Raw genomic sequence first — 15,239 nt, 5'->3', positions numbered from 1 at the left:
AACAAAGGAGGAAACAGCATCCTGCACTGAGCGCTTCAGCGCCTGCCTTTCCTGTGACTAGTGCAGGTATTTACTGACAATGGATTTAGCATCAGGAGCAAATCAAACTCACTGAAGATAAAGCAAAAAGAAGTAAAGCTGAAAAAAAGAACAACAACACACACACACATTAGAAGAAAATTTTAGTTGTATTTTATTTAATTAATGAAAATCTACCTTAAAAACAAAAATCAGATTTGGTAACCCAATACATTGGATTTGAGAAAGCTTCAAGCTTTTAAGCACAAGCCAGAAGTCACAGTCTCAAATGAGAGTTTCAGAGGCCAAAGCAATACACCGGAACAAAGTGGGATCGTTAGGTGGAGCCGTGCTCCTTGCACCGTTAGCGTGGCTTCAGGCGCGATATTTGTCAGCTGTCAGTTACAAGAAGCTTTTGTACTTGTTTTACAGTTATGTTTGTCGCATTGCTTACCTAGGCCCTGGATTAATGGAGAAAACGAGCAAGTTGAAGCACTTGCCTGTCCAATTACTACCAACAGACAATTTACATTGTGATAAAGCTAGCTTTATTTAAATGAGGTTCAGACAAGAATTAACTTTACATATTATTAACAGCTTTGGAGCTACAAACATAAGAACTGGGATTACACAGGTCATGCTACTGTTATTTCGTTTTACCTGCTGCATTTATTGCAATATGGCTTAACGTACATAGGTATACAGTTTGTACAAATTCAGCCAAGTTTGCACTTGTGAGGTGTTATTAAGAGCACGATTAACTTGCAAGCCAATTTAAACCTGTGGAAACCAACAGAGATTGTTGGAATTGCCCAAAGCTAGGGGGAAAAAGCTGCCGCTAACAATGGACAAAGACAGACTGGATTGTTTGAAACCACATTGTTCAGCTTTAAATATTTATATAATTTGCTCTGAGGTAAGGAAAAATCTCTTGATGCTTCCACGCAGGGCAGCACCAGATGGTGCAATCACACCAGTGCAATCAGTCACATTGCTTGCTGTATGTGCAGCCCCGAGGAGAGGCGAGCACCTGCTGTAACAAGAGCATTTGTACACTAAGAGTTGATTTTCAAATAAATTACTATACAGGTAGGATAGTGAGCTATTGTTCGCTTGGTGGCATCGGTTTCACAAAGTGCCATCTGGAACCTTCACTTTCGAAATCAGAGCTGAAAGGATTGACTTGCAGCCCATGTTTGATTCTAATGTAAACAACAAAAGGAAGGACCTACTCCTGCTGGGGATAGGCAATCCCAGTGAGGTTTCTTTCTGTCTTTAGATCACCCTGCTCACCCCAGTTTGCAGCTGTTCTCAGTTCAACCCAGCTTAGGTGAAGGTTGTTAGGAACTCAGTACTACAAGCTTTTCTTCAGCCTTTTGCAATCCAAGGCAGAATTCATTACCAAGCCCTTACCCTCTCTACCCCACCCCCCCCCACCCTCAGGGAATTGGTAAAAGCAACAAGGATCTCAAGAAATGGGGAATGCTGTGATGGGATGGTTCAGCCATGGGTTGGGAAAGGAGGATACTTGTATACAACGTGAATATTATATGATGTTAGTGAAGGTAACATCCTGGGGATAGATGGGGCTGTGATCAGGACTGAGCAGACTCTGCCAAGAGCAGGGTGTGATTCAGGGTTGTGGTACGCCTGGGGCTGCTGTATGAGCAAGACAGCAGGGAAAGGGTAAGCCTAAAGGGTTCTCAGAAACCTGAGAGGACTGCAAGTGGAAGGGACACTGGTCAGCACAGTTGGATCTGGAACAGGTCAGGGCTCTCCTTTTGTCTTTAGAAATATCAGAATTCTACATTAAAATCAGAACTGGGCTTATGATTTACATATAAATATTCAAAGCATGACTGCCAAGTTTTGGAGAGATTTTACAAGGGGATAAACCTGGAACAATAAATATGAAACTATATGTTATTGAATTCCACTCCATCAGTATGAATTTCCTCTCCAGGCTACTCTACAAAATTCCTTTTAGGGTATGCCTAAACAGTACAGAAGTATCAGAGCTCTACATTAAAATCAGAACTGGGATTAAGACATACATATAAATATTCAACACGTTACAGTCCAGTCTCGAAACCTGAAGTCTTGAACAGAAAAAAAAGAGTACTCTCAACCTCCTTTCAAGCTACACTGTAGAAACAAATTCTGACTAAATCAGGCCCGCACAATCGAAGGACAGATAGAGATACCTGAATGGGACTGAAAGGCAGCAATCTTGAGCACCTTGCTCAAAAATCTGTGCGTGATCCAGTTCCTGCTGTTTGACAAACGCACCTTCTATCAGCCATAAGTCTCATGTGTTCTCTTCAGTCAGCTCTCCCCTTCAGCACAGAAGTCGAGCAGCAGCTGTGGCCGCTCGCTGGTCAAATCAAGGCAGCTACGGAAGATGGTGGGAGTAAGGGGGACCGCAGAAAGGAGGTAGGGGTTTTAGGGATGAATGGAGAATTCAAGAGACATGGGACATACAGGACGGAAAAGTTAAGTGAGGGGACGGCAACAACTCTGACACAAATTTTAGTGGTCTGTCCATTCACTCTGATGTGCATCTCCAGTCTAAATGGGACATTTTCAGCAGAGGCAGATGACCTTTGAATGGGACACGTGTGGATATACCCAATATTAAAGGCATTGGTTTTTAATGACAAAAAAGGTGAAGTCTTCAAAAGAGCAGGTGTTAACATCCAAGAATAAAGGGTAGTGAATTAAGCTCCTGGTTCTCTCACAGGATTGTCAGTTGTTCTCTAACACTGGTATCTCTCAGAACGCCACACGGATCCTTAGCACGACTGAAAGAGAAAAGGCAGTAAAAAAAAGCTTTATTAATGACAATTTATCTCAAGAGCATCATAGTATCTTTCTCAAACAATTTTAGAAATGGATTTGAAGACAGTCACGTGGCTTAGTTGAGCAATCACACCAAATACCTGTGTGAGAGACTATAACTGTCACCTTTTCTGATTCAGATTTCACTGAAGTGCAAAGAGCTTTGGGAAAGAAGCACTTCAACTTTACTATGGAAGGCAACAAAAACCTCCTTTAGTTTTTTTTTTACAAAGAGCTGTTAGCATGGAATCACGCTCATGGATTAAATCCTATACAGACTTGTATTGTAGGTGTTTAACCTAGGAAAACTGGAAATCATAATTTTTTACCTCCTAGAAATATCACACTAAACTACAGGCCAAGACAAAGGCCTTTTATGTGAGTATCTGTATGGAAAAAAGCAAGGCGCTAAGTAGCCCAAGAGACAGTAAAGACTGTGTGGGGAATTCTATGGCCAGTTAAAGCAGAGAGCAGTTGTCTTTTCTGAAACCGAGGAGGAAAAAAGAAAAAAAAAAAGAAAAAAAAAAAGAGACAATAATTGCAGAAATCCCAAAATCTACTTTGCGAAGAGTAAGAAATCACTGGCTACGAATACTACTTACATTCAGAGCCTCAGGAGCCAACAAGTTCTGACTTTGTGGACCATCACAATCTGTGTCTTCTTGGCAACCATCGTCCTGCCATGTTTGTGTTTTCCCATCTTCCACTAGTGGGTGACCATCTTCCTCCCTTTCTCCACACGTTTGTTTACCTATATGTTGGTCTGAGATCTCCACAACCTTTCCTATCTCCTTTTCCTTCAGTTTTACTTGGCGTATGTCTAGGATATCTTTGGTTGAATCTTCTGAGGTACTTATCTCTAATGCTGAGTTCTCAACTCTCACTCTATCCCTTGAAATGTCTTCAGGAGTAGTCACAAAGTCAGAATTCTGACTTGGTCCATCTTCCAGTGCCTCAGAAGTTAATAGCACGTCTTTTGCTTTTTCTACAGCTGCATGAATATCTGCAGACTCTGTTAATATAGCATGCTTGCTTAGTCGGGACTGCTGGAGCTCCTGCTCTTTACTTGATACCTCTTCTTCCTTTACTACCTGCATACTTTCCAAAAGTTCAGGTAAAGTCGTGTCTGTCAGGCTTTTCCCTCTGGACTTAGTGTGCTGTTCTGACTCTAAGGCAGCTGTCTCTTCTGTTTCTGTAAGTTTGTTAACAGCAGTCTGGATGGCGTTCAATACAATTTTTGTACTCTGGGACTCTATAGTCCCAGTTGGAACAACATCCGTCTCAGATTCCGCGTGGGAGAGAGTGAGACCATCACTTAAAGGAGCAGTGTTTTGTTTGGGCTGATCCATACTCCAGAAACTCTCTTCCTTCTCTGATATTCCATTAACATAAGCGTGAGTTACCTGAGGCTGGGGTGCTTCCACAGTACCAGGCTCTGCAGTCTCACAGCCTGAATAGTCGGGAGTAGAAGCTGGGACCTCACCAGAAGCCATTTGTTCTGGTGTGGTTGCCAAGGGGTCTACAGTTTTGGCTGTGGGCGTAGCAGCTTCTGCTACAACATGCTCTTCAGCTGCTGCAGCTGCTACAGGCACAGGCACTTCCAGGGACTCTGAGCTTTCAGCTGGTGGAGAGGCCGAGTCACAGCCTTCCTCTTGCACAGAGAAAACCTCTTGCTGGACAGCTGTTGAACAACATTCATCATCCCTCACAGCTTCCTGTTTTCCAGACTGAAATTCTTCGACTGTTTCCATCAACTGCCCATTTATGTTTTCCTCTTTCTGAATGTCTTGACTGTTTGAGATTTCTGCAAGTTCTTGTTTTGTTTCTGCAGTCCTTTCTTCAGCTAAGCTGCTCTGTATTTCGCTTGTCTTAGGACTTACGTCAGTGCAGATGGTGCTTCCATTTTCAGTGACATCTAGGCATGCTGATGCTAAAGTAGATTCGTCTTCTTCAGTCTTGGAAGGGTGCTCAGTGAGAGCATTATCAGACAGTGAGCGTGTTTCAGTTTTGAGCATGGAATCTTCTATTTTACCACTTTCAATTTCATCACTTTGGGAGAGAGCTTCAGTTGTTTTTTCTATGAGTTCTGACTCTAGGACAGGGACAGGATCTTTTGCTGTAATCTGCCTGCCATCCTCATCCCTCACACTCTGCTCAGCAGCCTCAGCTGCTTCTGAGCCAGTTGCCTCTGATGTAAGAGCTGAGGTTTCTACCTCACTGTCCATTGGGACCTCATCAGCAATGACTTCTGAGCTCTTTACTCCAAGGAGCACAGCATCATCTTCCTCTCTCTGTGCAGGTACCTCGCTAGGAACTGCTTTGATACAAGTTTGCTCTTGCAAGTCTAACTCAGGAGTTTCATCCTGACTCTCAGTACTGACAGGGACTTCTGCGACAACCGCTTTTGTGCGCACTGGTCCCACAGGGAGTGTTTCACCCTCTCCTTCAAGTTCTGCAGGCTCTTCTCCTGTAGATCCTAATGCAGAGGTTTCATCTTCAATCTCGTTCTGCACCTGTGGAGAATGGTAACAGTCCTGTAAATAAGGATGTGAGCTGGGGGAGACTGAGAACACTCTGGATGCAAGAGCAGCAGAATATAAGACCACGAGGGGAGTAGGGTTATGGGAAGATTGTGAGTTGAGTATGTTGAGTTTAGTGGGCCACTAAGATCCCAGCATATCCAGTTTGACAGGACATGGCTCAGGAAACAACGGACAGCTGACACATCTGGAACACAGACTAAGCCAGAAAGATGGTGGAAGAAGGCAGAAACAAATCAGTCATAGTAACTCCTGCATGACATGGAGATAGTGACGTGATTTCTATTCCTTCCTTTGCAGAAGTGCCTCAGCTGCAACTGTCTATGCTTGTGACTGAAGATACAAGTTCTATGTAAGGTATCATATGGATATTGTATGTTCTCACATCCACCACACTACTCTGCAGCACAAATATCTGCAGCTGCTTCTTCTGGACCTCTGTGCATCTGTCTCATTAAAAACAAACTCCAGTTACTACACAACAAGGGTCTTTGATAGGAATATTGCCACAGCCTGGTTCTAAATCAGGTGCCATATTTATTTATTTATTTCCCCTGACAGATCAACATTTATGTTTTATGTAATACTTACTGCAGCCTGCACTTCTGGAATATGGTCGTCTCTCCTCTCATCTACTGTCAAGTCTGCTTGGGGCACTTTCTCTTGTTCTGAAAGCTTCTGCTTCGCTAATTGCTCTTCCTTGGGAGTTACTGCTTCACTGTCTTGCGATGAAGGTTCCTCTGTTGTCCTCTGCACTTCAGCTATTTCTTCATGGTCTTCTACAACTGCTTCTTCACATATCTGCTGGTGGCCTTCATCTCTCAATAAATCCACATTTTCATCTCCTTCTGCACTTTCTTTCACTGCAGCAGACATTTCACTTTTCTCTAAACCTTCGTATACCCTCTCTTCAATTCCACTTTCACCCTGAACACTCCCTGTACCTTCCAGGGGCTGGACATCATCCTCCAGCTTTTCTCCTTTTTTCACGGACTGTTCAAGCAAAATTGTTCCCTGACCTACAATTTTCTCTTCTTTAGCATCATCTTTCTCTTCTGACTCACTTTCTTGCATGGTTGAAATTACAGCTGCTGTTATGGTACTTTCAGAATCCAGCTGCGTTACATCTGAAGACTTCACTCTTTCAGCAACTTCATGAAGAACTTTTTGGGTCTGTTTGTCTAATTCTTTCAAATTTTGTTCAGTGGCCTCTACTTCCTGTACAGGTGTGACCTCCTCTGTAGTATCTGGAGTTTCTATCAACTGTGAAACAGCAGAAACCATTTCAGTTGTCTCTTCAGCAAAGGACACTTCCATCGTTTCTTCAGCACAGGAAGCTTCTGCTGTCTCTTCTAGAGCAGTCACTGCCTCTGAGGTTAACTCTAGCTCACTTGCTGTGGTATCATCACTTACATCCTTTCTCATCTCTGGCATTGTCTTAGCAACTACAATAGCTTCTTCTACAACAACTTCTGATTCAAGTACTTTCTCAGTTTCCTTCTCTTCCTCTTCCTCCTGCTCAACACACTCTGTCAGAGCAGCAGATATCCACGATGGTGACCTTTCTTCAATGCTGGTAACTGCTCTTTCCCCTTCCACAACACTAACAGTAACTGCATGTACTAGCCCTTCACTGGCTTGCTTAACACTTAGCGAGTCTTCTGGTTTTTCAACTCTTTCTTCCTCTGAGCTTCGTTCTTTCAATACTTCAGCGTCTTTTGCTTTCTGGGCTTCAATTTTCTCTTGCTCTGCTGCTTCATATTCAGACAAAGGCACAACAGCTGGAATGTCCGAATCTTCTTCAGCTGTTTCTGCCATGTCTTCTCTCGCTTGCTTAAGATGAGCTGCTTCTGGCTTCCCATCTGACTTTTTCTTCCTACGGCCAGGCATAAGTTTTCTAAACGGAACCCATGATTCATCTTTTCCAGGCTCACCATCTGATGTTGAATGCTCCAGGCTAGATCCTGTGACAGAGTCTTCGGTTCTCTCTTCCATTCTCGTTTTGGATCTTCTTCTTGGAGTGACTAACCTTTTAAATGATTCCCATGTTGAAATCCCTTCACCTTCAGATGGGCTTCCAGCTTGTTCTGGAGAGGAATTTCCTTGTCCTTGATCACTCTCCTGAGAGCTAGTAAGAATCGCATCTGTTGCAGTTTCTTTGCTCTGTCCAGATTCTTCTAGTTTTTGGCTTTCCTGACCAAGCTTATGCTCAGATTCTTCATCAGATGATGATGATTTCCTGGCTCTTTTCTTTGAAGAACCTACACATATAAAAGCTTCCCAAGACACAGAGGTGTCAACCTTTCTTTTCGGTTCTTCTGTGACTTTCTCTGGTTTCTGGTCCATTCCATTTTCTTTCAACTCTATCTGACTTTCTTCAGCTGGGTTTTCAGTTAATGACGTTGCAGTGCTCTTTGTCTTATCAACTTCTTCTTCTTTGTCACTTTCAGAAGGTCTTCTGACACGTTTCTTGGGAGTCACCATCTTTTTAAATGATGCCCAGGGTGTCACACTTTCTCTTTTTCTCTCCACATCTGAAACAGCAGCATCTTCATTTTCCGAGACTTGTGTTCCATCTACAGATTTTTCCAAAGAAGGAATTTCATTCAGCTCCTCGGGAGAAGAAGCTGAACTCTCTGCCTTTTGTTCTTCTGGGCTATCTGGGGAATACGATAAGTGCTGAGTTAATTCTCCTTGCTCCCCTAACTTAGATTCTTCTCTTTTGCCTTTGTGCTTCTTTCCAGACAGTTTTTTTAATCCAGTACCTGTAAATAGTTTCTTTAAGGGGCTGCCTTGTAATTTAGCTTTTTCTTGAGAAGAGAGCAATTCAGCTTCATTTGTGATACCTTCTGGAGGCCTCTTTCCACTTGCTTCCTCAGGAGCTATTTCTGTGGTTATTTCGCCTGGTTTGATACCATCAGTGCCAATTTTGCCTTGCAGTCCTTCATCAGTGGGTTTGACTGACTGTTGATCATCCTCTGCGTCAAATGACTGTTCAGAAGTAGAAAATGACTTTGGTCCAGCAGCATCCAGAGCCGGTTTTGCCTCATCTTCTTTGCTTGCCTTCTTCTCCGTGGTTCCATCCTGGGCTTCTCCTTGTGTCTCCAATTTTTCAGTGACCACTTCTGTTGTGGGTGAAATTTCCAATTCTGCTGTCTCTGTTTTTTCATCAGACATTTCCTTCTCTCCTAGAACAGGTTTACTTCCGTCTATTCCTTCAGATTTTTTAAAATCTTCACTAGAACTTTCCACTGCTAATAAGGATCCTGCTCCAAGTTTCTCTTCAGAGGATACTTCAGTTCTGTCATTTATTTCACATTTCTCCATTGACTCCAGATCTTTTCCTACAGGTAGGACTTCTGTGGATGCTTTCAATTCTTCATTCACACCTGTGGTGATTACAGGCATCACTGACTTTGTTGTAGGTGGTTTCTCTGTAACCTCACTTTCTTTCTCTCCTTCATTTTTTTCTTCCTTTTCACCAAGATCTTCTGAGACTTCCACCAATTTACTTTCTTGATCTTCAGCTTTTCCCTCCTTGGCACCTGCTGTGGCTACATCTTGCTCATCATGCTCAGTTACCTCCTCCTTCTCACTCGCACCAAATCCTATGGCAGTCTTTGACTCCTGCTTTTTCTCTTCAGTCTGCTCCTTTCCCTGTGTTTCAATAGTTACCTCTGTCACATTCTTCTCTTCCACTTGCTTCTCAGACTCTGATTTCTCCTTTTCACTGGTTTCAGTCATTAACGTTGTTCCCTCTTTTTCTTGCTCTTCTTTCGTAGGAGACTGTTGTTCATCCTCTTTGGGCTTCCTAAAACTCTTCTTTTTTCGAAATCCAGTCCATCCCTGAGTAAAAAACTTTCTTAATGGTGAAGCAGTATCAGTGGCTGAAGCAGATGACTGAGAACAAATCTCATTTGCTTCCGGTGTTTTAGGAGATTCATCTTCTGGTTTTTCATTTTTCAGTGCGTCTTTGGTGTTGTCTTCTGCAGAGGGTGCATCTTCAGGCATCACTGTTTCTTCTGAGCTGACTTCTTTTTGATCCCCAGCTCCTTCAGTGACATGTGTTTCTTTTTTTACAGTAAGCAGTTGAACTGGTTCTGATTTTCCTGTCTTCTCCTTCTTTACTGTGAATCTGAATCCAACAAATTTAAAAACCTTTTTAAAGCCCAGATCATAAGACTGCGGCTCTGATGCATGTTCAGCATCTTCTGCATCTTCTTCTGAAGATGGCAACCGCTTATCTGCATGAGCATCCTCCTTCTCAGCAGCTACACCATCCTTAGTGCTTGAGTCAGATGGACTTGTCTCCATAGTTTGGGCGTCGTCTTCCTTTGAAGTTATACTGGAAGGTTCGGTTTGTTCAACTGTTAAAAAAAAAAAAAAAAAGAATATTTTCCTTCTTGATTTATTATTGTAATACACCTTTATAGATACATATATACATATACACACATATACAGCTTTCCTAAACATAAACATTCTATTATCTGTGTGCCTCTATGTGCTACTGTTAAAAATTTCTGAACTAGTCTTTTTCTGATCAAAGATTACTTTGATTCCTTTCCTTTCTCATTTCATTGTATATATTCTTTCAAAGTTTTTACACAACTGCACCTTTAAAACTCCTTATTTTCTTCATTTTTGCAGCACTTTTCTTCTTTTGGACTGTATAGCAGATTTATGAGACAAACATTTCATATCTACCCAATTACTACTCAAAGAATGTCAAGAATTGCGTACGTAATTATTTCTGAAGTAAAGCTCAGAATCCTCTCCCTGTAGAAGGGAGCCTTGGGGAGTGGGAGGGTTGAAGAACTGACCTACATTGACAACAAGTAAAGGAAAGCTCACTTTACAGTTCTGTCCCAAAAGAACAGTGAAATGTGAAAATGCCCATGAGAAATTTCCTAATTTTCTTGAAAGCTTGTAAACCTCAGGACAGTTGCATTACAACATATTTGTTTTAAAGATCATAAATCCTGGAACAGCCCCACATATCACATCACCATTGCCCTCCAGCCCTCACACATCTGCGTTTGCACTGCCTCTTTCTTGAGCACTGTTTGAATTTTTCCTTTAGGACATTGGCAGCCACCCTCTCAACCTTACTGGGACAGTTTATATGTTATTACTCCTTATAGCCATGAGCTGAAGGAACTCACAGACTGGTATACAAGCTAATCCCTCTGAAATGTGGCAGTTAGGAAGCCAGCACACATCCACACATCCAGCTTAGAGCACAAAACTGCCCCATGCCCCCAGAGAAGTAACACTGTTTTACATACTTAAACAGTTATAATAACTCTAAATGCAAGCTCTAAACGAGCACTAAGCTGTTATTGTTAGAGTCAGAATTTTAACAGGAATTGTGTGATCAATAATACACAATGATAAAAGTCCACAGCATATACAAGGTGCCAACAGATTCTTTGTCTTTGATCCTGTCAGGAGTTCAACTGAATATTGTTCTTGACACTTGACTTCGTGTAACAGGTGCCAAGTGGAAGAGCTTGCACGAGGCAGTGTGCTCTTCTTGCTGTTATGCCAAGGTGACCAACAAAAAAATTGCAAAATCCAATGCTAATAGGCAACATTTTAGGAGAAGGCATAGTCCCCTTCATTAAGCTTCACATGTGGTGTTTCAATGCAGAAGGGCACGCAGGAAACAGATTTCAAAAGCACATACATCACTGCATTCTCAAAAACTGATTTAGTATTTATTTGATCCATCTGCAAGTTGGATCCAACTGCAGTGAGCTTTCCTTTGCCCAAGGGCTGGACCACTGAGCGCCAGTGGCCACTTCCAGCCTAAATGCTTCCTCAGCACTGCCTGTACATGACCCTTTTAGGAAGGACTGCATCTTTATAAGAACAAGGACAATGTACCTTAGGCAGGGCTGAAACAACTATAGAAAAATGAAGTCTATAGGCTGTCTGGAGGGCAAATTATGTTTACATTCACTATCAGCAGCCTCCTGGTTGTTGCTTCCCAACCAACATAAGCTAAGCTGTTTATCTTTCTTGTTATCTAGCACCTTAAAATTACTTGCTTTAATCGTTAATTCTGATTCACTTAGAAGCGTGACCTTTGACAACAGTCCAGGTCCCTGAATTTTTCAAACAAGGATAAAACATCCAAACTGAGTCATCCACATCTGAGTCAGGTTATGAATCAAACACATGTAGTTTTACACTCATCGTACATAAGGGTAAAGCCAAGGAACTGCTTTTGTATCCGTGTTCATTTATTCTTAGGTCCAGAAAAAAATGCATTCTCCTTGCCATCAAACTACGTAATTTGAACAGGAAGCTTATCATGGCTCAGTGGGAATTCACAAAGTCATTGGTATTTCTTCAAATGCTATGGCACATAACACATCCTTAAATGTCTTAGTAACAGAGAGATCAGATCTTCAATATACTCTCTAACACATATACAAATAGATAGATACACAGTCTCCTCTATATATGTATATTTGTTTATACATATAAGCTTTGTTTTAATAGATATTTATAAGTACTACCGTTTTCAACACAGCGACATTGTTGGTGGTATTAACTCCTCTCCTTCTTTCCCTAGGTAGAGAAGGTGATATTCCTTCCCTTTGTCTACGCTATAAGCTTTTGTTTGTTTTTCTCCAGGGTAAACCAGCTATGAAATTAAACACCTATCATTTAATGTCAAATACAGATTTGATCCTGAGCCAAGCATCCTAGCTCCTCTCATGTAAACAAGATTGACAAAGCCTCCCTCCTGTTCCTCCTCAGACCTGCACTGATGCCAGCATCCTTACTCTCACATATGGGATGCTCTGTCTCCATCTGATGTGACTCAGATAAAGGTGAGTTGTGTGCCAGCTGAGGATGCTGGCTCTGTGCAGGAAAGAGCAGCAGTAGGCAGTGGGAGTAGAGGTGAAAAGGGTCTGTAGACCCTTGTGGGCAACTGCTGAGCAAGTGGATACAGCTTTGTGAGGGCTCTCCTATCCACCCATGTGCAGCCCTTGGGAAGACATGCTTAACATTTTGAAGAAAAAAAGAGAGGTGTTTTTTTGTTTGCTTGTTTTAAAGTTTATAGTTGCAGCTGAGTCTATGTTTCTTCCCCCCCCCCCCTTCTCTTAAATGTGTTTCTAGGAATTTAGAGGCGTTTAGGGTAAACAGGATTGCTATAATAGAAGAATGACTGAGAATACAAATTAACGAGGTATTTATTTCCAAAGTGAGAGATGAGAAAGTTGATAAAGGCATCTCTTCATACTCATGAGAAGCACTCAGGGAATTTTTGCTCACTCTATTTCTGAACTGATGCATTCATAACACACTAATATAAAGACATGGTAACTTAAAAATAAATAAATAAACAAAAATGCTCTGCAGGGGAAAAGAGCTGAAAAACTACTACAAAACCCATAGATCCAATTGGTATATAATAAGAGCACAAATGGAATAAGAAAAAGATAACACACAAGTTTAGAGGCATGGGCAAAAGCTTTTAGGAACTGTTAAAGCAGGCTGACAGCACATCCTTGCAATACTTCATTAAGGAAACTGCAAAAGTTAAAGACAACTTTACAAGAGTGACGAACACATTTTTAATGCTAGTCAGAAAAGCTGCAGCTCTGCTTCATGTATCACTTGAGCACCACTCCCTCACTGCACACATGGAAGGTGTTTCTCCCCTCAGCACAGCAGAGCTCAGCTGCCAGCCACAGGGTGACTATCTGCCCTTGTTCCCAGCCCTGCTTTGCTGCTTCCCTCTGCTGCTTCTCACGTAAATCAATGCACCAGCTGCTCCAGCTGCCTTTCCCCAACACAGGTCAGGGTGACACAGCAGGCCAACCACTCTGTGCCACCAGAGGCTGTGCTGGATTCAGGACAAGCCAAGTGCCATTCACAACCATGCCATGACTCTCCAAGATAACATTCAAATGGTGTTTTTCTATCTAATGGTGTAGTTGGCTAAGAAGCCAACTATGCATGCTGATCTTGCTGTTCAGCAGCTGGATTCCTTAGTGATGTTTTTTATTAATGACATTCTTGGTGCCCAAACATTGTTAGCACACCTCTGAATGCAAAGCAAACAAGTAGCTCTACTGCAAAGGCTTTGCAGGTTATCTGCACAAGGTGTTGTTAAGAGCACTGAAGCAGTCATCATTCACTTTATGAATCAGTTCATAGGATTTGAAAGCATTCTTCGGGAACACAAGAGATCCTCAATAAAATATGAAATGCTCCCAAATGTTGTTTCTCTTGGCCTGTCCTGGGGGTAAGGCTGTACTCCACCAGCTATGGACTTGCCCAGAAAAACCAGGGAATACAGCTACAGCCAGAGGCAGGGATAGAAGTCATAGGTCATATCACAACATTGATCCACTTCACTGTTTAAACCCACCGTGGCTAAGGACTGAAGCTGAAATTCCATTTTAACTGCTTACACACCAGTGAAACTCTCAAACATTTTAAGATGGAATCAAAGTGCTGATTGTGTTTTAACCACTGCAGGTGGTCTCCTTCCTCCTGAAAGAAACGAGATACTTCTTGGCTAATGAGAAGAGCTTGATTATTATTTTTTTAAACTTCCTTAGGTAGCTTAGTCCAGGGTAAGAATCTATTTGCATTCTGTCATTAAGTATATTGATAAGATGCTGGAAAAGTAGCACTGTCAAACCAATTCTTACCTCACTCTATTAAAAATTAATTTAATGGATTGCACTTCTTCAGCAGGAAAAGAGCCACCACGGCAGTTGGACTTAACCACTCCCATCACCTCCTATGTCTCCAGAAGTAAGAACACTCCTCCACTGGTAGCTGCCAGTGGGGAAAAAAAGCATCGACTGCAAGAGTTAAACACACAGCACTCGGAGTGCTCGCAGTCAACCATGTCAACATCTGGAGCTGGTTGACTTTTCCCCCTAAGGATTTGAAGCGCTGTGCTGGATTTTTTCCATAAATTCCCCGCATTCTAAGTCTATCAGATGGATGTCACACACACCCTGCGCCCTGTGTTTCCAGCCCAACTGACCACTGAAAGACTCCAGAGAACTTTTGTTGCTGTTTTGTTTTCATTTATGCATTGTCTAAGTATTCAGGCCAGATCCTACTCGTAGTTGCACACACAACACTCTTGGTGGGCCTGCTTGAACCTGCATGAAAATTGAAGCTGAGAGATGATTTCAGAATCATTTTTCAGCACTGTACTGGGGTTTGCCTCAAATGCGACTCACACAGAACGCTTACTGCTCTAGAACCCACATGATAGGGATGCAGGAGAACACAATTTAAGGAATTTGAACTGAGCTCAATACCAAGCTCAATACCAATGCGTCCATTTTTCCTTAATTACACAATTACTATTAGCAAAAACATTTGAAGGCCAAGCCAAGCAAAGCTAACAAATGATCCAAATGGAGAATCAGTAGTTGAAAATAAAACAAACCCAACAAAATGCAGTTTGAAGTGACATCTGCAGAAAACCTGCCCTAAATATTCATTTAGAACAAAACACCTATTGGGAATTATTAGGGAAATTGAATACTTAAGCAATGTAAATAAATAAGCTGTGCTTTTGGGCTTTCGTTGCAGAGTGCGGGAATTGGACACCATTCCCCAACTCATGATTCCTTTGACCTCAGATTTCAGGAGGTCAGGTTTAGTAAATGAAAAAATCCCCCCCCTCCCCCCCCCCCCCCTCCCCCCTAACAGCCTGAAGCACAAAAACGTGCTGGTGTTGCCTTTCCAGCAAACCTGCGGGCTTCACTGTTGTGGCTCATCTGTGGTGGTGCTGCTTATTGACCATTTATTTCAAACCCAAGCTTTCTTTCCCTACTATTCACAGTATGTACA

The 15,239-nt window shown here is 42.2% G+C and overlaps 1 protein-coding gene across 4 annotated transcripts in view; it reads right to left on the bottom strand.

Annotated features, from left to right (window-relative positions):
* Positions 1–169: 169 nt before the first annotated feature.
* AKAP12 (A-kinase anchoring protein 12) overlaps positions 170–15,239 on the bottom strand; it is a 31,588-nt gene continuing 16,518 nt past the window's right edge. For all 4 annotated transcript variants that reach the window (XM_015858138.2, XM_015858139.1, XM_015858140.1 and 1 more), the window contains 3 exons: positions 5,988–9,763; positions 3,459–5,369; positions 170–2,819 (listed from right to left, as the gene is read on the bottom strand). In XM_015858138.2, the coding sequence (XP_015713624.1) occupies positions 2,811–2,819; positions 3,459–5,369; positions 5,988–9,763 (5,696 nt within the window). In that variant the 3' untranslated portion in view covers positions 170–2,810. The remainder of the gene's footprint in view (positions 2,820–3,458; positions 5,370–5,987; positions 9,764–15,239) is intronic.

The sequence above is a fragment of the Coturnix japonica genome, chromosome 3 (genome assembly GCF_001577835.2).
Source record: "Coturnix japonica isolate 7356 chromosome 3, Coturnix japonica 2.1, whole genome shotgun sequence".
Lineage (NCBI taxonomy): Eukaryota > Metazoa > Chordata > Aves > Galliformes > Phasianidae > Coturnix > Coturnix japonica.
This window is presented reverse-complemented; position numbering and strand designations above follow the sequence as displayed.